Source organism: Chelonoidis abingdonii, chromosome 20, assembly GCF_003597395.2.
Source record: "Chelonoidis abingdonii isolate Lonesome George chromosome 20, CheloAbing_2.0, whole genome shotgun sequence".
Taxonomy (NCBI): domain Eukaryota; kingdom Metazoa; phylum Chordata; order Testudines; family Testudinidae; genus Chelonoidis; species Chelonoidis abingdonii.
The window spans coordinates 22,174,402-22,200,674 of NC_133788.1; the positions used below are offsets into that span (position 1 = coordinate 22,174,402).

General features: G+C 42.3%; 2 protein-coding genes across 4 annotated transcripts in view; both read left to right on the forward strand.

Annotated features, from left to right (window-relative positions):
* BLMH (bleomycin hydrolase) overlaps nt 1–5,462 on the forward strand; it is a 34,144-nt gene extending 28,682 nt beyond the window's left edge. The window contains exon 12 of the mRNA XM_032788791.2: nt 4,278–5,462. Coding sequence (XP_032644682.1) covers nt 4,278–4,429 — 152 coding nt within the window. The 3' untranslated portion in view covers nt 4,430–5,462. The remainder of the gene's footprint in view (nt 1–4,277) is intronic.
* Nucleotides 5,463–11,705: 6,243 nt separating this feature from the next.
* The window catches only part of SLC6A4 (solute carrier family 6 member 4), a 38,785-nt gene continuing 24,217 nt past the window's right edge, over nt 11,706–26,273 (forward strand). For 2 of the 3 annotated variants that reach the window (XM_032788784.2, XM_075073909.1), the window contains exons 1-2: nt 11,706–12,732; nt 23,759–24,349. In XM_032788784.2, the coding sequence (XP_032644675.1) occupies nt 23,908–24,349 (442 nt within the window). In that variant the 5' untranslated portion in view covers nt 11,706–12,732; nt 23,759–23,907. Of the gene's footprint in view, nt 12,733–22,735; nt 24,350–26,273 lie in introns of those variants that run through there. The other variant, XM_075073910.1, reaches the window with a different exon arrangement.

Sequence of the window (26,273 nt, forward strand, 5' to 3'; positions counted from 1 at the left end):
TGGTCTGAGTGCTTAGAGAGTATACTTCCTTATTTCAAACCTTGATGTAGGATAGACCCATTTAAGCCCAAAAGGCAGCCATTACTCATGAGGAGTACACATTTTAAGTGAAGGGTTACAGTTAAAGTGTGTTGGTGGAGCTGTGCAAATGGGGACACCAGGCTGGAGCGTTGGTGGGAGCTCCCAGAGGAGGACTGCGGTACCTGGACAGGTCTGTGTAGGAAGAGCCTCTGCTCCTCCTGGCTCTCCCCATTAGTTTCCTTCACAAGAGTACTAAAATCCAAAGTCAACCCAACAATAACTGCTGTAACTACATAAGATGACAACATATAGCACTTCATACTTTCAGAGTTTAAAAATAACAAGCTGAAAGCTAACCAGATTACTCATGTTGCTCAAGACTTGCTCTGTGGAGCTTGTAGTCTGCCAAAACTGCAGCTTAAACTGCTTTTTTTTATAAGCAGCAACACCTAGTTACTGCCTCAAGTGTCACTTTATTACAAACATGAACGCCTTTTGTATCAATTAGTTCTTCTATGTGTATTTCATAGCTCAACTGTTTCTTTAGAATTCCAAAAAGGGTTGTCTTACTGTAAAGTGTTGCACTGTTTTGTACAGGGGATGTAAATCTGTGTCCATGTGCACACGCCACAAACGTGCACACAACATCCTTTGGGATGGGTTAGTCATTCATCTGCTCTATCATATGATGCAACCTTTCTTTAGTCTAGCTGGTTTGAGCTGTTTCTTTGGTTCAAGCAAACATTTTGGGGTGGTAAACCCTAAGACAGTTTTCTCATCTGTAGGCCACAACAACCTTCCCTTTAATTGAGAGCAACTAGACACATTCCTCCAGAGCCTGTCAGCTCTTTGTTGGGCATTGACCATAAGAGATTACTTGCAAGCAGCATGGTGCTTCATCCCCATCTCTGCCTTTTCAGCATTCAGCCCCTGCTGGCTCAGGGAGTTGGAGATTTGAACTCTAATACCCTAGCAACTTGCTAGGCTGTTGAATGAGCCTGGAAGCAAGCTTTGTACCTTATCTGTCTCAGGAAGGATTTGGGCAGCACCATCTCACAGCATATCCTTGTAAAGCTGTACATGGATAAACCAATACAGAGCACCAGTGTCCATCACTAGGGAAGAGTCCCAGGATTACATTACACTTGGCACATAACATTTGAGACCCAATTGGCAGTTTGGGATAAAAACAGGCCCCAACTTCACTGTTTCTTGAACAGGATGTCAAAGGGTACCTACCACTTGAAACAATACAGCAGAGATTAGGCTTTCAGGCCATGAGGAGGAGGGTGAAGTTATAGAAACTACTGGCATTCCACCATGTGCACCCCTTCCTTTGGACCCATATTATCCAGTTGGGTCCCTTTACGCAGCTGGTGTGGTGTGGTGGGGTACCTGACAGCCCACCAGTCTTCCTAAACTTGCCTAATCCTGGCAGTGAAGGCTGGATCAAAGAAGGGCCTTCACACTATGTAGCTGCTGAAGGTAGGGAGCAATTTAACCACATCTGCTATAGGGGGTGTGTGACTAGGGAGCAGAACGATCACTAGGGTGCTTGTAGTGGGGAAAAGGAAGCCTGTGGAACAGTGAACGTCACCTCTCCTAAATATTCACTAACTACATGATTCTCTTGTAACACTCTCGTTTTCTTGGAATCCCTTTAGTTTTTCCCAAGGAACGAAGGCAATTGCTGACAAATATTGCATTGGTGGGTGGTTGTGTGTGTGTGTGTGTGTGTGTGTGTGTGTGTGTGTTTTTTTTGTGTTGAAATAAGGCAAATTTCCTTCCAGGAGAACTTTCCATTCTATGATTGATTGGTCACTTTATCAGCCTTGCAGATGAGTTTAATAACTCTGCTCACTCTGTGTCTTGAGGAATCAGTACAGTATTACCCAACTCTGAACCCAGCATCTCCAGTCAGACATCCTCTTTTAAACCAAGGAGGAGGTCTCCAAAGGTGAATGTTGAATGAACATTGAATCATGTTATCCCATCTGTTGGACAGGGGTCTCGGTCTGTCTTACTGTATGTCTCCAGCTAGCGGCCATGTAAACAGTTGTTAGTTTATCCCTTTTGGTGGTACTCCTCCTCCTCTTATTCCTAGCATCTTTACTACAGCCTCATTCTGTCTCTGTATCCTAGGAACTTGACTAGTGTCTGAGCACCAGGGAACCTTGTTTTTATCCTCACACTCCTGTGAGGTATGGCAGTCCTGTTGCCCATTGAATAGATGGGGAACTAAGGCACAGAGGTGCCAAGTGGCTTATCTGTTTTCACACAGGAAGTCTGGCAGAGCAGGGACTTTAGCCTGGGTCTCCCAAGTCCTGGTCTAGTGCCCGAACCACTGGACCAACCTTGTTTGGTTCTTCCTAATAAAATGCTCCCTTCATTAGGCTTCTCTTGGGGGAAGAAGTGAGAAACATGAAGCAGCTTTGTGATAGGGTAGTACCTGAGAACTAAATGTCATACTGTACTTATTGGGGAGTCATCTGTTAGGCCCTGGTGTGCCTCTTGTCAGAACACGAAGATACTGTGCCAGAATCTGTTGTTGTTGTTGTGTTTGTTTTTTTTCTCTCTCTAATAAACAGACACGGCTAGAGTAGAAACACTAGACTAATGGGTGGATGGGTCTAGAGGGGCTTCACTGCTGCCTTCTGCCCTGAAATACAATCAAAACTCACTATCCTGTGCTCATCCCTCTTAGCTGAAATGCAGAGCCTGGGGTTCTATTTGGACAGGATGTGGGGATGGGAGTGTATATATCGTTTCCTTTGAGGCATGGGAATAATTCCATTTAATGAAGAAAATTATGGCTTTCTATGTGACCCTGGCTACAGGCCGCATCAAGCAACAGTGACCATCCCTGTTTGCATGTTCTGAAGTTTTACTTGGCTCTTCTTCCTTGTTCAGACACTGAGATCCCAATCAGTACAGTCCAGCTCTGGCATGCAGAATGTCAACAGCCACAGAGGCAGGGAGTTCATTATCCTCGCAGGGTGCAATTACTTGTTGGCTGTCAGGAGTGAGAGGTTTTTTGTGTCCCAAGAACTCATATCCTGAAGAAAGAGAACAATCAAGGCAGCTTCCCTTAGCAGTACCTCCAAACTGGCTTCTAGCTCGCATTAGAATTGATAGGCTTTTTAATTTATGGGGATTCAATCTGATCTCTTGCTTTAGAAACAAGATGGTGTAGATACACTTATTGTCTATATTCTTTGGGCATTTTCTTGTTTCATTTGATTGTGTGGTGATATTGTTATAGGGACATGAGGAACTTTATTACACAAAGCTTCATCTGTCTTCTATCAAATATAGCCTCCCTCTCCCTGACAGTGCACTTTCTCAATTCATGCTGAATTCCCTGGAATGAGATGGTGGGTAATGGCTGCAATTTCTGTTTCAGAGAGCAGGATTATGGTGAAAGCCAAGATGTTTTAGATGTAGGATTTTCTTCTTTATACAGGTAGAAGACTCTTGCATTAAGATTCCCAGCCAGAGCCTCAGAGTGGGAACAGTGTAAACATGAGGTGCAGTTTATCCTTAAGATTTTTCAGCCAGAGGGTGTCTCAGTGGCTCTGTTTGAGGGAAGAAATTAGCATCTAATATGGACACACACATCCTCTCCTTCTCCTGAAATGGAGTTCTGGACAAGGAAGCCCAGATACCTGGAGTAGTTAATAAGCATGGATAAAACAGTTTGAAGTTTAGCCTAAGCAATCTGGAATGTATCTAGTGTATTGTAGTTCAGCTAAATATGCATATTCATGATGTCCTTTAAAACAGCAACACATGACTGAGCGATTATAAAGTGAGCCTCCCGTATTCAGAGGGTCTGCTTTTTGTATGATGATCTATGCTCCAGGATTGCTGTTTGTTGCCCAAATTATAAATCCTTTTGTTCTGGCTCAGACCCTCTTGTTCAGTACAGATGGTCTCTTCCTTGCCAAAGGTGCCTGTATTTGCAAAGCTGTTTTCAGGATTTCCTATCCAAGACACTCCTGTCAAACTTTCTTTCTATTTAGGCTTGTTGCTCCAAGTCTCTGTTGTAGCTAAAATCTACTTAACCAGGTAGTTCATAACTGAAAACAGAACATTGAAGTCTCCAAGACTGTCATGAAAGTTGCTGTGGAAATATGATTGCTATTTATGATTGAGAGTATGAAGCTGTCAGACATGATACAATTTTCCATAAGATCTATGCCTCCCCATATCATTAATGTTCTTTGTTAGTAATATACTTTGTTTTTTATCTCCAGGTTACCTGATCATGTCTGATGACTGGTTTTCTGAGTATGTTTATGAAGTGGTGGTGGATAAGAAGCATGTGCCAGAAGACATCTTAGCAGTGATGCAGCAGGAACCCATTGTCTTGCCAGCGTGGGACCCCATGGGTGCATTAGCCAAGTGAACTGCACAGTACCTGCCTCCTAATGGTCAACCAGAAGTAGATGTGATAGAGAATCCCAGAGACTGGAAGCCATAGCCAAACGATGAGACCAAGCACACAGCTTGGTCCATAGTCTTTAAAAGTATGTGAAGGATCTTTTGGGGAAATAGCGCTTTACTGAATGGCTGAATACAAAAGCTGTCGGGCTATTCTGTGTGCACACGCGCACAAAATTTACTCTCCTCATCATGATACTGTATAATAAGTGCTTTCAATGTCAGTTTGGGTTTTTATCTTTAATAATGAACATAACTCTGTAAAACTCTTTTGACCAGCCCTTTCCATAGGGGAGAGGGTTGTAGATGGCCACATTTTAGGCTAACTGGCTGAGTGATATTAGGAAAAATACAGCAAAATGTTTAAGAAATCTTTCATATTTTTATTTGTACTGTAAAAGTGTCCAGATTCAGTATTGGTTTAATTTTGTTTCTAGGGAGCTATTCACATTTTTGGTTTTCTGCATAATAGGAGTTCCTCTTAAGGAGGTAGATGTACAGAGTTCCATTTTCTTCTAGTAATTTTTCCACAACTGTTTCTTATTCCAGCAGCATTGAGCCTTTGTACTTAGGGAAGAGCAGAAAGCAAGTCAGACGATCAAAGTATGACAGACTGATTCTGGTGTGTTAATCTGGACTCACAGGAGCATTATTTTTCAATAAGATTAGCAAGGACAGCCATAATAAATAAGATAACAGGCAAAGTTAAAGAATATGGTACTCTAGCACAGTGGTCTCCAAACTTTTTTGGTCACGCACCCCTGTCAGTTAAAAAAAAAAAACAAAAAAAAAACAAAACACTTTGGCGTACGCACCCCCACCCGAACTGCCGAAGCGGTGCTCCTCCTGCCACGCACCCCGAAGGATCCTCTTGCACACCCCCAACTTTGGAGACCACTGCTCTAGCAAAACTGGGTTTTTAATTATTGCATTTTTATTTGGACATCTTCAACTAGATGGTGCTATGATGCTTTTAAATAAAACGCTTTCTGGAGGTACGGGTAGAGTTGTTTTCTTTTATAAATTAGCTACATGTAACTTCATTGAATGGGAAAGATGCTAGTGACCCATAAACAACTCTTGGGGAGCCAAAACACTAGCAGTTCAACAAGGCATGTTGCTTATCTTCTCCATAGTAGACACAAAGGCTCTCCACCCATGCTGTGCACAGAGTATGACATTCACACTACAGGCACTTAAATACCAAGGTGATGAGCACAGTGTAAATGCTTGGATCCAAATCAAGCCAAGCTGTTAAACTGCCTACCATGACCTCTGTGACAATGACTTGTGCTGTTCTGCATGGAGCCTTTACTCACTGGGGAAGGGAAAAAGGTGGGGTTGGACAAAGTGAAGAGAATATTGACAGAATAGTCCACTAACTTATTATAGATAACAGTACTGGCCTACAAACAAGCAATGAATGGGATTCTTGGGGTTCCAAATTCAGCTTCCGTTACTGATGTACTTTCATCAAAATATCTTTTTCACCTCTAGTAAGGTCCATTAAAAATTCATGGTGTAAAGAGAAGCAAAAGACTTGGCTGCAAACAGAATTGCTTACAACCTTTCCTTCTGATAGTATTAGTCACCAACAGCCATTTGAAGCTAGTACATAAGCATTCCACTGCATATGTTCCCAGATTTCAAACACACAACTGCTTGGATTTCCTCCAGAATTACCTCTGGAAAAATGGATTGTTCTTGATTTCTACAAGAAAGATCTGTGGAAGCCTGCATTTTACAGCAGATATGAGGTAGTCTCTGTTGTGCTTCATGTTTATAAAGCATATTCATATGTGCTTATCCAAACCCCGCTCATATAAAGAAGCACTAATGTACACCTGCAAACTACCTTAGCTATGGCAAGTAAGCAATTTTCTTGGGGTTGAATGTGGTTCTGAAGTAGGCTAAGGCTCATACATGGGCTTTTGCTTCCCAAAATTCAATATCCTAGTTACTAAAAGGTTTTTGCTTTTGATGTTCCATGTTTACCACTCAATTATAGCCATCAAAAGGAGTTAACTTCTTTTGTGATACAGTGATAGTGTTTTTTGCCTATACTAGCTCTGATGATTGAGTTTAACAAGCTTAAACTGTGTTCAAGCCCATTTTTGTTTAATTTGGAATATTTTAACTATCGTCCAGTGTGTGCTTATCTCTGCTGTTCTTGCCCGGATGTTTCCTAGTACAGTTTATACAATAGCTTGTTCCCCCCAAAAAACACAGATCATTCTGATGGCTGAAACATGCTATGTAAAATGAAGCCAGTCTGGCAGACGCAGTATTCTATCTACACTCACTGCTGCTCTAAAATCTTTGCAAGGGGGATGGGGGAGAGAAATATATTCCAGTGTTTGCTCTGCTGTGATAGCTCCAAGGGCTGTTAAATCAACAGCTTTCAGTAGTCCATGCCAATATGGACTACTGTAAGGGTATGTCTGTCTTCAAGATGGAAGTGTAATTTCAAGCTTGAGGAGATGCCTCTGTTAGCTCTGATCCAGCTAGTGCACTAAAAATGAAGGCACCTGTGGTGGTAGGAGGGGCTAGCCTCCTGGAGTATGACACCCTCCAAGCCAGTGGGTGTCCACTCAGCACAGATACCCACTCAGAGCAGTGTTGTTACACCAGTGCTTAATCTGTAATGGAAGAGGTGCCAGGGCTCAAGCAATAGTTTTACATTTGTAACTGAGGCCGGGCCTCTGGCCTACCAGGCCCAGAGGTGTCAGGGCTCAGCCCTGGCATGAGTTAAGCACTGGTTACACTCGTTCTTAGCTTTCAAGCTTGATCACAGCTAGTGTGGGAATGTCTCCTGGAGCTGACTATTACCATCTCTAGTGCAATGTGTAGCCATGCCTTTACTGCACTTTGAAGCTGACAGGGACACCACTAGGACGTTGTGTGTTGAGTTACTTGCGTTGTGAAAGGAATTTTCAATAGTCTGATTACAGTTTTTGCCACTGGCAGCAACCAGGAGCTGTATGCTTCTGTTTGTTCTATATACATTCTTGTACAGTGTTCTTTGCTGTAGTAGCTGGGTCCCCTGCCAAGGGCCATTTTTATCTAATAAAACAGATCAGCTGCCTTAGCTATTGGTGGTTATGTTGACTATTAAACAACACTGAAGTTTTGTCATTTTTTTAAATTGCAACATTTGAAATGTTGATTAAAATTCATATGTATAAATAGATTCCCCTCCACCAGCTCCTGTTGATAGTGTGATAGATGTAAAATGTCCATACTAATCTCGGGATAGTGGGCCCCATGGCTTTGGTAATGTATTCTTTTGGGTGCCATCAAATAATAAATGACTAGTTGTGCCCTCCTGAGGCAAGAGTTTCGTGCATCACAGCATAATGGAATTTACACAACAGCAAAACTGAAGAAAATTAATTCCAACCCTCTCTCCTGCTTTATTTTTATATTTGTAACGACTTTAATGATCTATTGGCTGCTAATGTCAGAAGGCAATTGTCCCTCATTTAGACTCAAATTTAGGTCTAATCCAACAGAAACCTGGTAATTTTTTAGATGCAAATTATTAAAGAATTATGAAATTTATAGAATGTTAAATGTTTTGTTAATTCTTAATTGAAGTGTCCTGCATTACTTCAGATGTCCCTGCTTTTACAGATGGGGCAACTGAGCAGAGAGTGGTGAAGTGACTGCAGTTTGGTAGGTCCTGGCTCAGAGGCTCATCATCAATTTACCAGACCATACTACCACATTTTCCTTTAGGACAAAGAGGCAATGTGAATGGCAACCTTCAGTGTGTGTTTAAGAATGGAGACAGCCAGAGAAAACATTGATAGGCCTCAAGATGTGTTATGAAAACCAGGTTCTGGTAGTCCCAAAAGAACCTCAGTCTCTCTTCTGACATGCACACAAATACATTAGTGGTATGGAGCGAGTTGCCAAGCTGGTATAGCAGGTGTGGGCCTAGTACTTCTTCATTCTGGTATAACGGGAGAGTTTAAGCGAGGAACATTTTGTTTTTCTCCAGTCTGTTTTTAGGCGCTGGATCAGAGGAGAGAGGATTAGGATTAAAACTGCATTTCAATTAATGGAATACAAATCTATGAATAAATCTGGCCTGCTCAGTGTACAGTCCCAGGGCAAGGGAAACTCTGTCTGTAAGGGACTGTAAATCCAGATTACAAGGAAACATTCATATCCAGCTGGTGAAAAGAGGTTGAGACTAGAATGGGAGGAGGGGAGGATGAGGGAAAGAAGTCAAACACCTCAGAGCTCTCTCCTTACCTAGCTTAGTTGTATCCCTGATATACGGTTTGCACATGGAGAGAAAGATCTTTGAATTGCACATGGATTGGCTGATGGCAAGGTGCATTTGTTTAACTTTTATGAATATAACCACAGCACTTTTTCATGTGATAGTTCACAGAAGGTCCCTCCCTACAACCTGTTATGACAATGACCTACTCTGTGGGGAAGGCAGGACATGCCTCACACCTAACAGCTCCTGAATTTTTCATCCAGGGTTTTTCCAAAGCCACCTACCCTATATACACTTTCTTCCTACTCATAGCGTAAAATGTGCTTTGTACCCATGTCCTGCTGGACTAGAACTGAGATTAAGCTTCATGTTCTGTTTCCCTGTGGCAGCTTGTTGCAGCAATGATCCTTTAATTGTGCACTCAGGGAAGGTGTTCTAAACTCAAGACTGGGGGCCTGTAACTTAGATCAGTTATAAGTTCTGGTGTAGGCTCTATTTGGACCCAGGGCAGGTAACATAGGGTTATATCACCCTCTTCTGGGGGAAAGCCTAGGCTTCAAGAAAACCCTACAAGATAATACTTAGAGTTCCCAACTAGTCATCCTGTTCAGGTTGAAATATTCAATGTAAGGTGTCTGCTTACACTTTTTTTAAAGTTCCAATAAAATTGTTCAGCCATTTCTGGGAAGTTGATTAGTGAAAAAATTTGTTTTGCCCATGTTAAATGTTTTTTTTCTTACAACTTTTTTTGCTGGAAAGCTTTAGCCTCCCCTATGCTTTTGGAGTAAAGGCTTGAAATACGGCAGTACGTCTCCCTGGTTCCAGGCATGTGCTTTTTGCTGTTTCCCTGAAAATTCACCCAAATTTGGCCAAGTTCTAAGCCTTTGAAAAAATCTGTTTGCACATGATCAGAAGAGACTGCTTAGAGTTTGGCAGCTAAACTCTCCTGAGATTCCGTTTGCACTTAGCATGCTCCAGTTCAGTGCTTCAGGGGCTGAACAGGACGTTCCCTGAAACTGCTAACTCCCACTTGCTGTGGCATCAGAACTGAAAACAGGGTTATTGTTTTTCCCATGCTTCCAATGTTCCCTTGGCAGCATCTAGGCAGTGTGGAGGAGGCAGCTTCCTGACTCAGATGTAGACAGGGCAACAGCTGGACCTGGGTGGAGTGGACAGCAGTGGAGGGAATATACGGGGACAAGGAGACTAGGGGGTAGACAGTGAGACCAAGGGCTTGTCTACACAGGAACACTCAGGAAATTTAATCTGAATTAATTAAATATGTGAATTTAAAATGGATGAGTTAAACTGCCCTGAACCCTTGTGTGGACACTCATTCAGAATTAAAGTTGCCTTAATTTGGTTTAGTTTAATTTACTTAAACCCCACCCACACGTGCCAAGATATGTAGAAAAGGGGCCCCAGGCAGACAGCTTACTGACACTCTTACAGGGAACTCTTACTGACAGAATATCAACAGATGCAAAACCTGCCGCTGTATCTCCACTGCTATGATGAGCAGTATGCTCCATTACACACCTTTCAAGATCCCCGGGGCCTACACATGCCTATCACAACATGTGGTGTGCCTCAACCAGTGCATCAAATGCCCCAGCAGCAGCTATGTGGGATCATTGCGCTCTCAGCTGAACTCACTGTTGCAACTGAAATCAATGGGCGCTCTGCTTTGAACACATCAACTGTTACATAATGCTAAATACTCTGAAAAATCATACGCATGTCATCTCAGATCAGGCACCCAAAATTAGCTGAGTCTTTGACCTCAATCTTTTTGTGCCTCAGTTGTCCTTTTGTAAAATAGGAATAATATCATCCTTTCACTTCACTGGGGTGTTGTGAAAATAAATTCACTAATATAGGGGAAGTGGTCAGCTACTAGTGATAGGTGATATAGAAAAGTCCATGAATAAATTAATAATCAGATTTTGGGATGCAATTATTATTATTTATGCAGTATCCACAAAGTGTTTTAGGTACTTTACAGAACAAATAAAATACATATACTGCAGTGAAAAACATTAAGGAAAAACCCATAAGTGAACAAAAAAGCCAAGCTAAGTAATTGGTATAGCTCTTTATATGTTCTCAATACACTCTGTGTACCTTAAAGCTCTGTCTATATATCACCAGCTGCTGACATTGTGTGTCATCAGTGTGTGCAGCTGAACACAGTGTAACTATCAGTGTAGACTGAGACAAATAGTGTTCAGTTATTGTTCAGAAACCATGGCAAAAGCCTGCTCTCAGCAGAATAGAGTGGAGCTACAGCAACAAATAATATTTTTTTAAAAAGACACGTCATGCAGATTCTTATATATTTCTACAAGTGAGGGGGGAAAAACTCCAAAAAGTGTGATGAAAGATCCTATTTTCTGTGAGAAAGTAGACTTAGAGTTCCTGGAAAATCCATTCCAGGATTCTGATATTAGAGACCCGGGAATTCTGGTTGAGAGTGAAGGAATGGATCCTTTCCATGAACAAAATCATCCCTGAAATGCTAGATTGAAGTCTGCAAACAGATCGTTTATACATACAAATATTCTGCTCAGCTCTCAAGAAAGGTGTACTGAGTGAGGCACAATTAACCTTCAGCCTCTCAAACTCTTGGGAATGGGATAGAGTACTGGGAGCAGAATGTGAAATGCAGATGGGCTCTAACCTGCTTTTCTCCCGTTTCTCCAGGGAAAGTCTAGGACTATTAATTTGGAAAGAAGAGTATGAGGGGGATATGACAAAGTGATGTAAAAGAGGAAACCAGCTAGACACTGCTATTTACCCTGGCCAGTAACGGAAAAACAAGAAAGCTGTAGAGAAATTAGAAGGCAACCAGTTTAAAAACTGATAAAACACTTTTTTAGACGATGTTCACAAAGAATTACCAGGAGAAAGGAAGGATTTGGGTTTAGGTACATATCTCATTAACAGTGTTGCGTTACCACAACTGTCCTTGAGATGGTGCCGATAGCCACTGCTGGCGCAAAATGAGAGCGGGACCAGCAGTCAGAGAAAGAGAAGCAATAATTATAGCCCTAGGCTTGCTTGTGTGTAGTCAGAGTTTCTGTTATTACTGAACTACTCAGAACAGATCTTTGCGAACTGTCTGCCACTTATACCAACGGTTTTGTTGTTCCTTCTAAAAGTTTGCTATTCTTTTTTCCCTTAAGATTTTCTGCTCTCTTTTTCAAATCTGCATGCAGACTGGGGCATTAGCTCTCTGATTTATGCTTTTCCATCTTCTGTAAACAAATGGTAACATTTGAGACCGTACAAGTACTTTCTCTGGACTGAAGTACCTTGGAGAAAAAGCCTTTGTTTTGAAGGTTTTTTGAGGGATGGGAGGGACAGAGAAAGTGCCTTGTCTTGATTAAAGTAGCAAAAACAGTTTTCAAAGAATTTGTGCCTAACATTTTATAACAAAATCACCCCTCATTTATATTTCTGCATTAAACTAATGTAAGTAGTCAGTAACGAGGAAGCCTAAGAACCCCGCTTTCTCCACTCTATTCTAGAACTAGGATTCTAGCTCCCTGCATATCTTTTTATAGTATAGACCCATCTGCACACTTCTAATTCACTGATCATTAACCCTATTTGTCGTCTGCTTGTCACCACTATCCCCTTATTTATAGCTGTAACTGGAGACATGAAAATTATGCCTTAACAGTGAGCTTCCCGCACCTTCATCCTGCCTCTCTTAGCTGGATCCTGCTCTCCTGAACTGGTCAGAACACACAAATGTAACCACTCACCCCTAGGAGGAAAATTGAGCTGCAGCCCTGGTGAAACATAAAGTTTATTTTGACTAAAAGTGACGCAAAAATTCTTAAAGAGCTCTTTGGCAGCAGATTATCTGGAAATCAGACCATGTGAGGGGGATTGGTGTACAAAAACCTCACCAAGATGCTGAGTTGCCACAGGCTGAGTTTCAGAGGCTCTGAAGTAAATGTAGGGTTAGGGTTACTCAGTCTTGGATAACTCCAGGGGAAAGCACCTCAGATTGATCTGAAAGGCAGGTAGGTACTTTTTCATTTTGTTTTAAACCTACAGACATGTAAAGTTTTATACTATGTGAGCCAGATAGACTCTTTTATCTGAGTCTGTCTTATGCTTCAAGAAGGACTGGAGTTTCATTAACTTATACTGTTTCATTGCTTCTTGCAACTATGGTTATGAACTTTAGAACGTGATAATGACCTAAAGTTTATATAATACATTTTGTTTGTTTGCTTTTCAAATTGTTTTTAAATGTACATTTTATATGGCTCCCAGCACTGTTCTAAGTGTTGGGAGAAAAGACACATCTGTCGTGGCTTTGAGAAAAGAATGCCTTGAATTTTGGTGAAAGTTTGTTTTGATTCATTAGATGTATGCCTCAGTTTGCTTTTCTGCAGCTACATGCCTGCTGTCTCATCCAGGCATTTGTCCAGTAATTATTAATGTTGCAGACAAATGCCTGCAGCAGAACATGTTATGACAATTTGAAATTAGAATTTATAACAATCTAAATTCTTGTATTATGAATAGAACATTTATTTCAAATTCAAGAAGTATATTAAACTGAGCTTGAGAAGAATTATGTGAAAGGGGCAGAATCTGAGACAAAAATCAATGCAAAATTCTGATTTACTTCAAAAGGACAAAAATAAACCAAATTTAATTAGTCACATTAATTTATATTTGAAATTATCACTTGTTATTTTAGAATGGTTTATCTAACTTGATGGAACAGAATTATTGTAAGTAATAGCCTGAAGAGTATTTTGTGAATATATTTGTGTAATCAGTGTGAACCTATGCAATTATCAGGCTTGTTGGCTTAGCTACAAGTCTGATAAATATTACAGAAGCTCAAATGATTAAGAATATAAGGTGATCAAATATATAGTGTAAAGTGGGTCTTCTTCCAATGATACATATAAAGTGTCTTGGAAGGTTGAGAGTAGGAAAAGGATCTAATATGAAAGGCAAAAATGAAATAAACAGATAATTCAGTGGATTTGGACTCCTGGAGACAGGGGGGCTGGAACAATGTGTATAGTGGGATGCTGAGAGCCATTGAACCAAACTGCAAACCCTGTATATGATGGAAACGACTTCAAGCCAGGGATTGTGGCAGCATTCTCCCCATTCCTCCACCGTCCCTGGTTCCAGCCCCTATGCCTGGAGATAGTTTGGTTTGGGGATTTTTGAATTTGGGTTGTTTGTTTCCAGGCACTTCATCGGATGTAATGCAGTGCAATTGATGTTAAACCTTCACGGCTCTTCTCTTATTGTTTCTGTTGAGTGGCTAGATGCTAACCAGCTCTGCCTTGGAACTGGCTAATAATGAAGATTCTTGGGAAGTGCTGTATAAGGAAAGCAGGGGCCAATGGCTGCGTGGGTGCATTTTCTAATTGAATGAAGTGGGGATGAGTTTCAAATAGTTCTGCAACTTAACAAAAGTGTCAACACACTGTGGGAATCCAATCAAAAATGTATCCCCCTGTATGGAAAATGGATAGCATCTCTCATCTCCCTTGTGCTGTTCTGCATGGACACATATTGAGTTTTCCAACAGGAGAGGCATTAAGGAAATGAGGATGCAGCACCATGGTGCCCTTCCCGGTGCTAATGTCGTCGTTCTCTTCTAAAGATAGTTCTGTAGCATTGTCTGTTCGGACAGTTATATTTTATGCAAATAGCTTTGCATGATAAAGGCCATGTAGGGAACAGGGCTTTTCATGAAATGCTCCAGTAGAGCTTGGAACAAGAATGCTGCTGCCGTAACTTGAAGATAGCCTTGTACCAAGCAGCCTTATAAGAAATGTTTCTAGATACATTTGTGACCATTTATTTACTTTCTTACCTAAGCATTTACAAACATGATTATAGAGAAATGTGCTCTGTTAGTGTAAATTTGTAGTCAGTCTCTGTGTATGCATGCATGTATCTTATTATACAGTGAGCATGGGTTATTACCTCAATCTGCCTGTCTATGGAAAGAGTCTGGTCTTGCTGATGGGGCTCTAGTAATTTTGTGACATTTACTGTATTATGTATCTTTCTTGAAGATTACATAAATGATTTAAGGATAATATCTAGGGGAATGGCATCATCTCTAAGCTCATCTATTCCTTTGCACTGAACATTTAAATTCTGCAGCTACAGAATGTGTTTGTGCTCCTCCTTTCTCTATAGACTGAACAACTGTCTTGGAAAGATATGGAAATGCACCATCTACTTTAGTCTGCAACTTTATGTCTTATGTGGTTTCCCTTCTCTAGGAATTACACAACTAAGTCACTGGCACGTGTCATCTTGCTCTGGAAATGTTAACTATAGAATGAAATAAGAGTTAAGTTGTAATATAAAATTCAGAGTGAATGCTGATGCTTCCTCCTTAATGCACCAGGTTGTGTTGCTGCACATCTGGTAGTTAAGAAGAGCACAAAGTTTTTAGGGTCACATGCAAGACCCACCACACAACACTATTTGTTCAGAAGCATTGTGATTGCAGGTGTAGCCACACTTAGCCCTCTGCCTGTGTGTAGGATGTTTCACTATTTATGGCTATACTCTGCCACCCCTGCTCTGTTAAGTAATATTTTATCTGCCAGTAGATTTCAGAGTAAAACGATACTCAGTAGAGTGTCAGAATCTGGACCTTGATAAGTTGTGTCCCTTCAGGTGTGAGTATTATTACATACAAAATCCATGTTACTACCTGCATATTGTACATTTATAATATTACACGGGACTTGGATACACTGGTGATGGGGAGTGGTATAAAAACGTAAGTCACATAGAGATATTTAAGCATGCATAGTGGATGTGATTCAAACCCTACTGATTTCAGTTGGTTTTGGATCAGGTCTATCATCTACACATGTTATTTAAAAACTGGACTAGGTAAAGCATAAATAAAACACGCTGCAGAGACCAACCCCCCATTGGTGAGGGATGAACTAGAAGTGAAGTTACGTGTCTTCCCTGTGCCTAATTCTTTGATTCTCTAGCTGACCAGCTCCAAAGCTAGGACTGTTCATCAAGTGATCACATACTTCTGGATGCTAGTTTTGGAAGTGTAAAATACAGTTCATCCCAATTACTGTCAATTTGCTTAATGGAAAATTCAGATTATAGGGAAAGGTTTTCTCAGGACCAAACCGCTTTGCATGAAATCAATAAAAATGGGCCCATTCAATAGCAAATGCTGTTAAATGGTTGCCAGTTCTAAACAGGATTTTCCTGGTATAAACAGCAAATAAAATGCATTGGGACATATGCTGTGAGCAAGTTTTCCAGTTGTAATTGGCCAGAATTGGTCTGTCTATTGTTTCCAAACAGCTCTATTTGCCACGGCATCTCTGCTCCTAAACTAATCTGTCATTTAAATAGTTGAATTAAAGCATCTCTCCTGGCCTGTGCTGGTACAGAAGGCAAGAACAGAAAAGAGGATTTAAGGAGCCTCTCTATTCCCCCCTCCACATATGTAGTAAACAGGAGCTCTCTCATCCTCAAGAGAATTGCAGTAGGGATAGTTTGTGCAAGTCCTCCGTGGCAACCCTGTGCAGGGTGACAGAAGTGGAACTATGCAAGGGTGGAAGGGGGAAGGGCAAGAGACTTTTGAGTTGATACGTATGTGGATCCAGTGTCTGGGAACCTTTACACATGCCATGGAGAAGGGCTGAGGTTGCCATTGCAGCCTGGAGGCTAGAACAGTGGTTGCAGAAGAACTGCTCTCCTTCTTCCATGCTAGAGGAATGATTTGTAATCCCTCACAAACTCCTACTATGTTCCCTAAACAAGATGCGTGCGGGCGCGTGTGTGTGTCTCATATGAAGCCAAACAGCAACATTATTTTTTAGAAAAATCCCCAAACAGCTAAATGGAAAACTGAGAACTAATTTAGGTCACATTAACTGAAATAATTTCAATTTATAGTGTGTAGGAGAATAAGAAATAGCTTGTTCTGTTTTGCTAAGTATATGTGTTAACCTTTAATTCTCCAGTTCAGAGCAGCTTAGTTCTTAGCAGGTGCTGATATGTGAGTGGACGATAGGAGTAAGGCACCTGTCACACCCAAAGTGATGTTAAAAACATGAAAGCCCTTCTACAGGAATTCAGCTCTAACACAGCTAGTGGCTGATAGACCAGCAAGATCAAGTGTTGGTTTTCAAATTAGTAAATTTTAAAAGAAAAAGTAATCTGTCTGAAGTGAAATGCATGCAAATATATGTATTTCTTGACTGCAGGATTTAAAATAGCCCAGATTACTTTATGACCAATAATATCTTTTATAATTGTGCACATTAAGGATAAACAAATCTCATGCTGCAGGGCTTGAGCTAATTGTTGCACGGGCTAGGAAGGAATTCACACATCACTAACTCCTCTGCATGTACAGTACAGTTTTGCATAACTCAGAAGAGGAGTTATGGCAGTTTGCCTTCCTCTGAAGCATCAAGTATTGGTTAGTGCCAACAGCAGAATACCAGGTTTGGTTGGCTTAATCTTCTAGCCAGAATTCAGATTGAAGGTCCAAATCTCACCTTTCCAAAAATTTAGAGAACAGGAAAAGGACTAATATATACCAGAATTTCCTCTCACCTTTCTCACACAGGATCACTGAGAAGCAAATGAGAGGAATTCCTTGTACGTTGCACACCTTGCCACTAGAGGTCACCATATGCCTCATGAAAAAAACCAGCAGACACCAGTAAATCAGTGAACTGCCATTGTCAGGTCTGAGATGGGCTTGGAACCCAGGGCAATGGCTTCCAAGAGGACTTTTCTACTAGATGAGCCAAAGATGTAGTTTTTGTGTATGCTGTAAATCAAGACGTTGCTAATGAGCTTTAGCGCCTTTCCCATTTACTCTCTAGCCACAGGTGGGAGTAACCAAAATTCACTGTTATCTAAAGGCTGTTTGGCCTATGTGAACTAATGACTTTGGTCTAGTTTCTAGTGAATACGAGTCCACAATTCACAGTGAGGCTGGCATTTTAGGCAGAGAGGTCAAGGACAGAATGGGTGTGAGGGCAGACTTCCCATGACCTTAGAGGTGGCTTCTCTAGAGAAGAGTGAGGTGCACTGGAAGTGGGTGAAGCTTGCACTGCTAGGCCCTTTCTGTACTCTGTACTATACTCAATCTGTGGATAATGAGATGACTGTGGTTTACAGTATCGTCAGTCTGTCACCGTTCATGGACCCCTAAAATCTTTAATCTCTGTGTCAGTACATTCTCTGCTCAGAACTAGAAGAACGGGGAAAGGAGCAGATACTTCAGGCCTCTGAAAGACTAAAACCACACTTACGAAAGGCAACGCAAAACTAACTCGTTTGCAGGTCACATGTTCTTTATAAGCTTTTTCTTTTCTTTGTTTTTCTTTTTTTTCCCACCCTGCAGCTGTTTCAGTTGTTGATAAAGAGCCAATATGGGTTTACGTAAGAGTGACCTTTGCAACAGCTCAGAACAAAAATAGATGATAAACTGTCATCCTTGATGCTATTCACTAAAAGAGCCAAATAGTACTAGATACTGCAGTGATAGAGAGCGACAGAATACAAGAGGGATCCTCCAGGACTGGCATAACTCTACCCAGGATCAGGATACCTATCCCAAAGGCCCCTCCACATCCCACAATATGTTGTCCATCTCCAAGAACTTCACTTCTACTCTTATTAAATATTTATACCGTTCATATAAATATAATCCCTTTGCATGTGTGCTGTCTTTTCTCTTAAGTTGTAGCCAGTAAAGAAACAAGACATTGTCTGCTGTCCACATAGCACTTTCTGGGTGTTAAAATCCTAGGGCTGTGTGAAATTATATGCTAAATTTAGCTCACTGAGGCTCCAGAATTACACATTTATGCTCATCACTACACAGCTGTAAAGTCTGTTGCTCAAGAGACATTTCCCACAACAAACTGCTTTTTAAAAGAGGAGATCCAGTTCATATTGAGGTCCCAGGGAGGTCACAACCCATTTTATGGGCTTGAAATTAATTCTACTGAAAATTTTACCAAAATATTCCAATTAATCTGGTACTTCCTTCCTTTGAACGTGGGTGGCAGGAGCCCAGAAGGAGTTTTGTTCTAGACAGACAGAAATCTTACTTGCCACAGACCTAGGTAATGAAACCTTTGACTATCTTTTCTCAGTAAAGAAGAATGTGTCCATTTCAAAGACAGAGATTAACGATGAAAGCATCCTGTAAGAATGCACCTGGATGCACTCTTTGTGAAATGTCCTTACTTAGCCATAAGTAGGTGCCTGGCTCATCCCCACAATCTCGAGTACCCAGATCCTAGGATTAAACCCAATTCATTGAGTACCCTTCTTGGGATTTTTAGAAGAAATTGAAGTGAATGGGGAGAGATGGAGGGGCCACTTAGTTATGAGCAATTTAAATAATTTCTTATTTCTTAAAATTCCATTTTGTATGCTGATTCTTTAAGGCTATGTCTACATTGCAATTAAACACCTGCGCCTGGCCCATATCAGCTGTCTCGGGCTCGGGCCACAGGGATGTTTAATTGCTGTGAAGATGTTCAGGCTCAGACTGGAGCCCAGGCTCTGGGACCCCAGGCGAGGGCAGGGTCCCACAGTCCAGGCTCCAGCCTGAGCTCAAATCTCTACACCTCAGTTAAACTGCCCTGTAGCCTGAGCCCTGTAAGCCCAAGTCAACTGACATGGGCCGGCCATGGGTGTTTACTGCAGTACAGACATACCCGAAAGGGCCCAAGTTCCCTGCCTTGGATTAACAGCAGGGGGATGGAGACACAGAATCCAGTGACAGTGATTGGAAAGAGACAATGAAAACAGTAAGAGGATGCAGCATGTGTCAGGCTATGATTTTGTCATGGTTAGTTTTAGTAGAAGTCATGGACAAGCATTGGCAATAACCAAAATTCATGGAAGCTCATGACCTGTCCCTGACTTTCATTAAAAATAATTATGACAAAATGGGGAAGGAAGAGGGTCCAGCACCCACTGCTGCTGGGGCTCCAGGGTCCTCCCCACCCATGGTGGCTGAGAGTGCGGGGTCCCCCTCTGCTGCTGGTAGCAGCTGGGAGCTGTGGGCTTGGGACCGCAGGGATCCCCCATCCCCCATGGCTGCAGGGAAGTCCCTGTCGGCTGACAACTCCAGCCTGCCACTCTGGGACTAAAGCGAAAATGTTAAGAGGTCTCTGGAAATCACGAATTCCATGACTTCCATGACCCCTGTGACCAAATTGTAGCCTTAAGCATATGTAAAATGTTTAATTCAGTGTTGCATTTCCTCATGTCTTGCCATAAAACCATTTCCTAGGGAAGCTGCTCTTTTAATTGCTTTCCAGCAGGTGCAGGACGATCTCCATGAAATCATCAACACATCTGGTATAAGATTCCATTTGCAGGGAATTCAGGCTAGGTCTCTGTCTAGGAGCAGAGGAACTGCAATACTAGAGAACATTATTGCTTGATTTAACCATATACCCTGCCACAAGCAGTGGCCTATACCTTATTTTCTCTTATATGTGGAAAGCTTGTATAAACTGGGAGGGCTCTTTAATGCTGTTTGAGAACAGAGCCTTCCACATGGAGCTTCCACCTGCCTCCTGCCCACCCCCAGCCCCCAGGCTTTTGGGGAAGTGGTGGGCTGATGGCATTTCCAGGCTATTGATATTGTATATTTATTTCTATTGTAAGGGATGGCTGCCCACTGTGATTTTTATAAATATAATATGACTTTATTGTCCCATTGAACAAGCTTACAACAAAATTTAAATAGATTGCTCAGGCTCCAACCAACTCAATCTCTGCAGTGTGGTATGGAGAGCTGCCTTCCTTGAGGTTCCAGATTTAGTGTGTTCCCTGCTAACATCTGTGCACCCGTCTTTAAACACTGAAGGCCAAATTTCCAAAGGTATTTATGCCTGAAGATGCATAAGATCCCTAGTACGATTTCAGAATGGTTAGGTACCCAGCTCCCATTGATTTCAATGCAAAATAAGCCTGCTCAGGTGCTTTCAAAAATCCCACTAGGTGCCTTTCTGCGTCTTTAGGCACCTAAACACCTTTGCAAATCTTGTCTTGAACTCTTTCTTGAGCCCTCAATCCAATGCCCTGCCTCTGCTGAGACATTAGCAGGAGAATTTACCTGGGAGTGGCTTTCTGTCTATCAGTGCTAGCTTAGGGATTCTGCACCCTGTCAAAAGGGATTTTGGTTAATGATGGCTGAGAAATAACCAGGTTTGATACATTAGCCACTATGGCTTTGGAGCTGCATGCAATTAGAGTGCAGTTGTCCAAGGGCACAGATCATGTCTAATCTCAACCAAACACTGGACTTGTTTGAGGAACAGTGCAGTAAGAAATTCCTTCTGGAATACAAAAATATAAACGTGTATCTCACAATTAGCCATTGGGAGACATAAATCAGCAATAAAGGATGGTGACTCAAATGGGAACAGAGCCCAACATAGTTTAAGTAGGAGAAGATGGAGGTTGAGTAGAGATACCTTAAATGCTGATGTGTAAGGCATCGAAAGTTCAGTCACATGAGGTGTGTAATTAGCTGAATATCCATTACGGCTTTCTAGATTACTAGCACAGGTGTAAAGTCCAGTAGGGTTCAGATTACTTCTCCATATTTGTACCACACCCTTGATGCAGAAAGAAGAGGAGGAGTGGCTCTGGCCTTACCTAGGTCTTTTATGTTAACATCCATGGCGTGAAAGTCCTCCTAATCCGTATGAGTTCCTCTGGGAGGCTGGCAAGGGTTTGGACTCCAAAGATGCCCAGTTTTTATAGTCTTGCAGGTAAAACAGAAACCACTCGTCTTTGCTGTATAATTATTTTTTGCTGGGACTATGAAGATGTTTGAGTCTTTATGGATGATTAACTTACATTAATAAAATATCATTAAATACTATTATGAGAATTTGGCGTTAACTATACAGTGCCTAAGATGAATATCTGGGTGACTGAGGAGTGTACACTGTATGAATGAAGAACGGATAAGGTAGCTGTGAATTAGTAGGCTCTATTCATACCTCCAGGGATCTAATCTTGACAACTCACCTCCTTTTTCCTCTTACATCCTTTCATGAGTAGGAAGAGATGTGTATCTAGTTGTCTGGGCACAAAACTGGGTGTCAGGAACCCCTGGGTTTTAATCCTGGTCTAACAATAACTCCCTCTCTAACATTCATCTAGTAGCTTCACCCCTCTGCCTTAGTTTTCTCATCTGTAAAATTGAGGGAATACTTATTCCTTTTCATGGGGTGTTATGGTCATTATTTGCTGTTATAAAGTGCTTTGAAAATGAGAAGTGCCACACAATAATTATAATTTGATATGTTTAATGGCATGCAGTGGTGCGCATAGCAGTTTGCAGGCAGAAAGAAGACAAAGTCCATGCCCCAAGAAACCTACAGTACAAGGGCTAAATTGCTCCCTTATTCTCTCCCCTGAGTAAGAGGTGAGGCACAGTTGTATCACCCCAGCAGCAGACTCCAGAACAAAGTCACGATTCCTCTCCCACTCCTTCCTTGCTCTGAAGGAGAAGTAATTACCCCTTCTCCATGAGCACCTTTCTTCCCTTGGGGTATTCTGGAGGACAAGTGGGAGGAAAGGGAGGTGAAGCCAGGGCTCCTCCCACTACCTGCCCCCTTGCTTGCAGTGGGGAGTCTGATCTGAGTAGCCCCTACTCTCTCCACGTGGCTGGAGTCACAATCTGAGCACAGCCAAACATGAGAAAGGGTGGGGGGCTTACTGCCTCGAGCAGTCAAGTAAGGGCTGTGACAAGCTAGCCCTGAATGAGCTAGAGATTACCAGGAAATGAAAACAAACTACGGCATAAAGGGAAAGGGAGGAACACTGCTCCTGGGAGGCCACTATTTACAAAAAGGAGTTTTCCACTATGTTAGGTCATTGCATTGTATTGCCTATGAGAGACTTTAAATAAGCTTGGAAAGCACAAAACTGATCCTAGTCGGATGTCCTTTCCAGTAATGCTTTGCTACCAGACTGGTCTCCTCTCCCTGATAAACCTGAAGATGGGTCTCCCGAATAGAAGTGCTGTTATTTAATTTTTAAAGATAAGTATAAGAATCTCTCACTTGTTAGTCGGGCACCTAAGTAACTTCAATTTGCTATTTCTTTTTTGCTGTTTAAAACAAAATTAAAGTAGTCCTGACCATCTTCCCTGCTTATTAATATTGCATTGAGCCTCAAAAGATTTGAGAATGTTCTTAATTCAGATAAGTACCTTGCAGTTTGGATACTTAACGGAACCGCCTCTTAAACCTCTTGATCTGCCAAATGTGGCTGATTTTGCAAGAAATCTCTGGTGAGATTTCTGGAGAGATGTGAATATGAAAAAAATAATTTGCAAATATGTAAAGAGTTGTTTAAGTAACACTTGCTATCTTTTCCTTAGGGACATGAGCACCTGAAACAATACAGCTAGAAGTCATGAGATGCAGTTATGATTTTAAGGTGCCACAGAACTCTTTGTTGCTAATTATGAAAAAGAAAATGCAGACTGAATAGCCAGCAAATTCTCCCCCCAGTTGTGCAAGACAGGATGAAGGCCCTTGATTGTGACACTGGTGTGGTTCTGCTGCACAAGGAGGTGCTAGAATATGCCAGGAGCATGCTGGGCTGTGCCTCCCCAGGAATGCAGTGAACCCCGTAGGGCACATGTGCTGGACAAGTTAGGGAACAAGCTGGTCAGGGACACTGTCACTCCACACAGCCTGCAGTCCTCTCCTCATCTCTCTCACCGTGTGGAGGATCACAAGTTGTTGGCTACATGGGGTGGCTCCACTCCTGTTCTGCAGCTGGAGGGGGAGGATTAGCCCCCACACTTTCTTTGTGGTTCTCCTCAGTTTGAGACACACTGGCTGATCACAGGATTATCCCCTAAATGATACTTATCTCTTTTGGGATGGTTTTATTTTAAAACAATGTGTTTTACTCACCCTACCTGTAGAGCTATACCTGTACATCCACCAGCACCAGCAATCCTTGTAACAGAGTTCAACTCTTTTTTCTGCTTCTTTGAAGCTGTGTGTGTCTGCAGTCCCGTGGATGTAAAGACTACAGAGTTTCTGGTGGCAGTGGGAAGACAGAGCTTCAAGCAGCCACTTGACACAAGGGGATTCTAGTCGAGGTCATTCACAAATGGACAGCAGCACCATCTTTTAACCAGCAGAATGGAGAAGTCATCCAGCAATGAGACCCAGACTCTTACTTCTAAGAAAGAGCTCTTGCACTGTATGGAAGGTGAAGATTGCAAAGAGAATGGACTCCTGGTCAAGAACCCTAAATCCGCCCTGAAGCTGGTGGAGGATGGGAATAAGGTCCACCCCAGCCAGGGAGATAAAGGGGAAGCAGGTCAGATCTCCAATGGCTACTCAGTGGTTCAGAGCCCAGTTCCTGGCAATGGAATAGGAGATGGGGAAGATGTCCAGTGCACGGCCCCAGCAGCCACCACTACCACCACTTGTGGGGTGGAGGCTCAACCACAGCTGCTGGAGCTGGAGGAAAGAGAGACCTGGAGTAAAAAAATGGACTTTCTTCTCTCTGTCATTGGCTATGCAGTGGATCTGGGCAATGTATGGCGATTTCCCTATATATGCTACCAAAATGGAGGAGGTCAGTACTCAGCCCTATATGCCATTCCTTGGAAGCCAGCTTCTTTGAGTATACGTGGGTCAGTTCTATGGCTCAGGTTAAACCTATGAGACCAAACGTAAGCAACAAGGGATTATCGGGCAAGAGGAACTGATTTATGAGTAGGGCCCTACCAAATTCATGGTCCATTTTGGTCAATTTCACGGTCAGAAGATTTAAAAAATAATAAATTTCATGATTTCAGCTATTAAAAACTGAAACTTCACAGTCTTGTAATTTTAGGAGTCCTGACCCATGAAGGAATTGTGTGTGTGTGTGTGTGGGGGGAAGAGCGGTTATTGTAGAGAGTGTTGCAGTACCAGTACACTTACTTCTGTGCTGCTGCTGGCAGCAGCGCTGCCTTCAGGGCTGGGCAGCTGGAGAGTGGCAGCTGCTCCCGGGAGCCCAGCTCTGAAGGCAGAGCTGCCAGCAGCAGCAGTAAGGATGGCCTGGTATGGTATTGCCACCCTTACTTCTGTGCTGCTGCCTGCAGAGGTGGGCCCTCAGTCAGCAACCACCACTCTCTGGCCACCCAGCTCTGCAGGCAGTAACACAGAAGGGTGGTGTGGTATGGTATTGCCACCCTTACTTCTGTGCTGCTGCTGGCAGGGTGCCACCTTCAGAGCTGGGTGCCTGCCTAACAGCCGCCGCTTTCTGGCTGCCCAGATCTGAAGGCAGCGCAGAAGTAAGGGTGGCAATACTGTGACCCCCCTGCAACTCCCTTTTGGGTCTGGCCCCTCAATTTGAGAAACGCTGGTCTACGGTGAGACGCTGAAATCTGTATAGTATAGGATAAAAGCACACAAAAGGCCAGATTTCACAGGGAGAGGCCGGATTTTACAGTCCATGACGTGTTTTCATGGCCGTGAACTTGGTAGGGCAGTATTTATGAGATGATTATAAGAGCAAAATATCTCTAGAATCAGATAAGGGTTGCTGGGACCTATGCATCAACTAACAGATGAAGGCTATAAACACAAAGGTGGAAGAGGAATTATCTAGAATGATGCAAGATCCAATATAGCTGGAAAGCATGGAATGAAAATAAGAAAAGGAAAATGTAGACTTAAGATTAGGCAAAATATCCTGAGCCTAAAATCAGTTGGACTGTGCAACAGTCTCCCCAGGGAAGAGATAAGACCAATCCTCAGAAACATTTAAATTCAGACTAAACAATATACCAGAAAATGTCAGTGCTACAGGTGCTCAGTACAATCAAACAATGATTGTAACCAGCGAGTGCGCTGAAGGAGGACCTATATTCCCTTAATACACCTAGGCATTGTACCAGAAGAAGAAATTCTTCTATCTTTTGCTCCGTCCTGCTGCTGCTGCATCCATGGTAGCCAATAAAATCTTTGTGAATTCCCTGTATGTTTGGGTACAGAAGCCTGGGAATAGGAGTACAGTTGACAGTGCCTGCTAGGAGACAATCTTACAATTGTTCACAACTTCATTCCACTGGAAACTTATCTCACAGTGGTGAGCATTACCTGTGGCACCTGAGAATTGGACTTTTAGGCATTAGTGATGCTCCAGCCTGACATACAGTAACTGAACTGCTTTGGTGCTTATGGCATTGTCTTTCGAGACAGATAGTTGCCACAAACAGTGGTGAGCAGATACTCGCATGAGTAATCCTGTTGAAGATGATGGGACTAGTCATGTGAGTAACTGCTCACCAGTGTGAGTAAAGGGGTCATAGGGTTCCCTTCAGGAACAGACCCGCAAGTCCCATTTCGTGTGACATTACAGAAAGTTTGTCTGGACTGGCCTCTCGAGATCATGGGGTCACATAGGTTGTACTGTTGTAGTGAAGTGTAGTGTGTATTGGCTGTGGGGCATGAAGAATTGTTCTTTATGAAGTGCTGATACCATTACACCAGAAGTATTACAAGAAGTTACA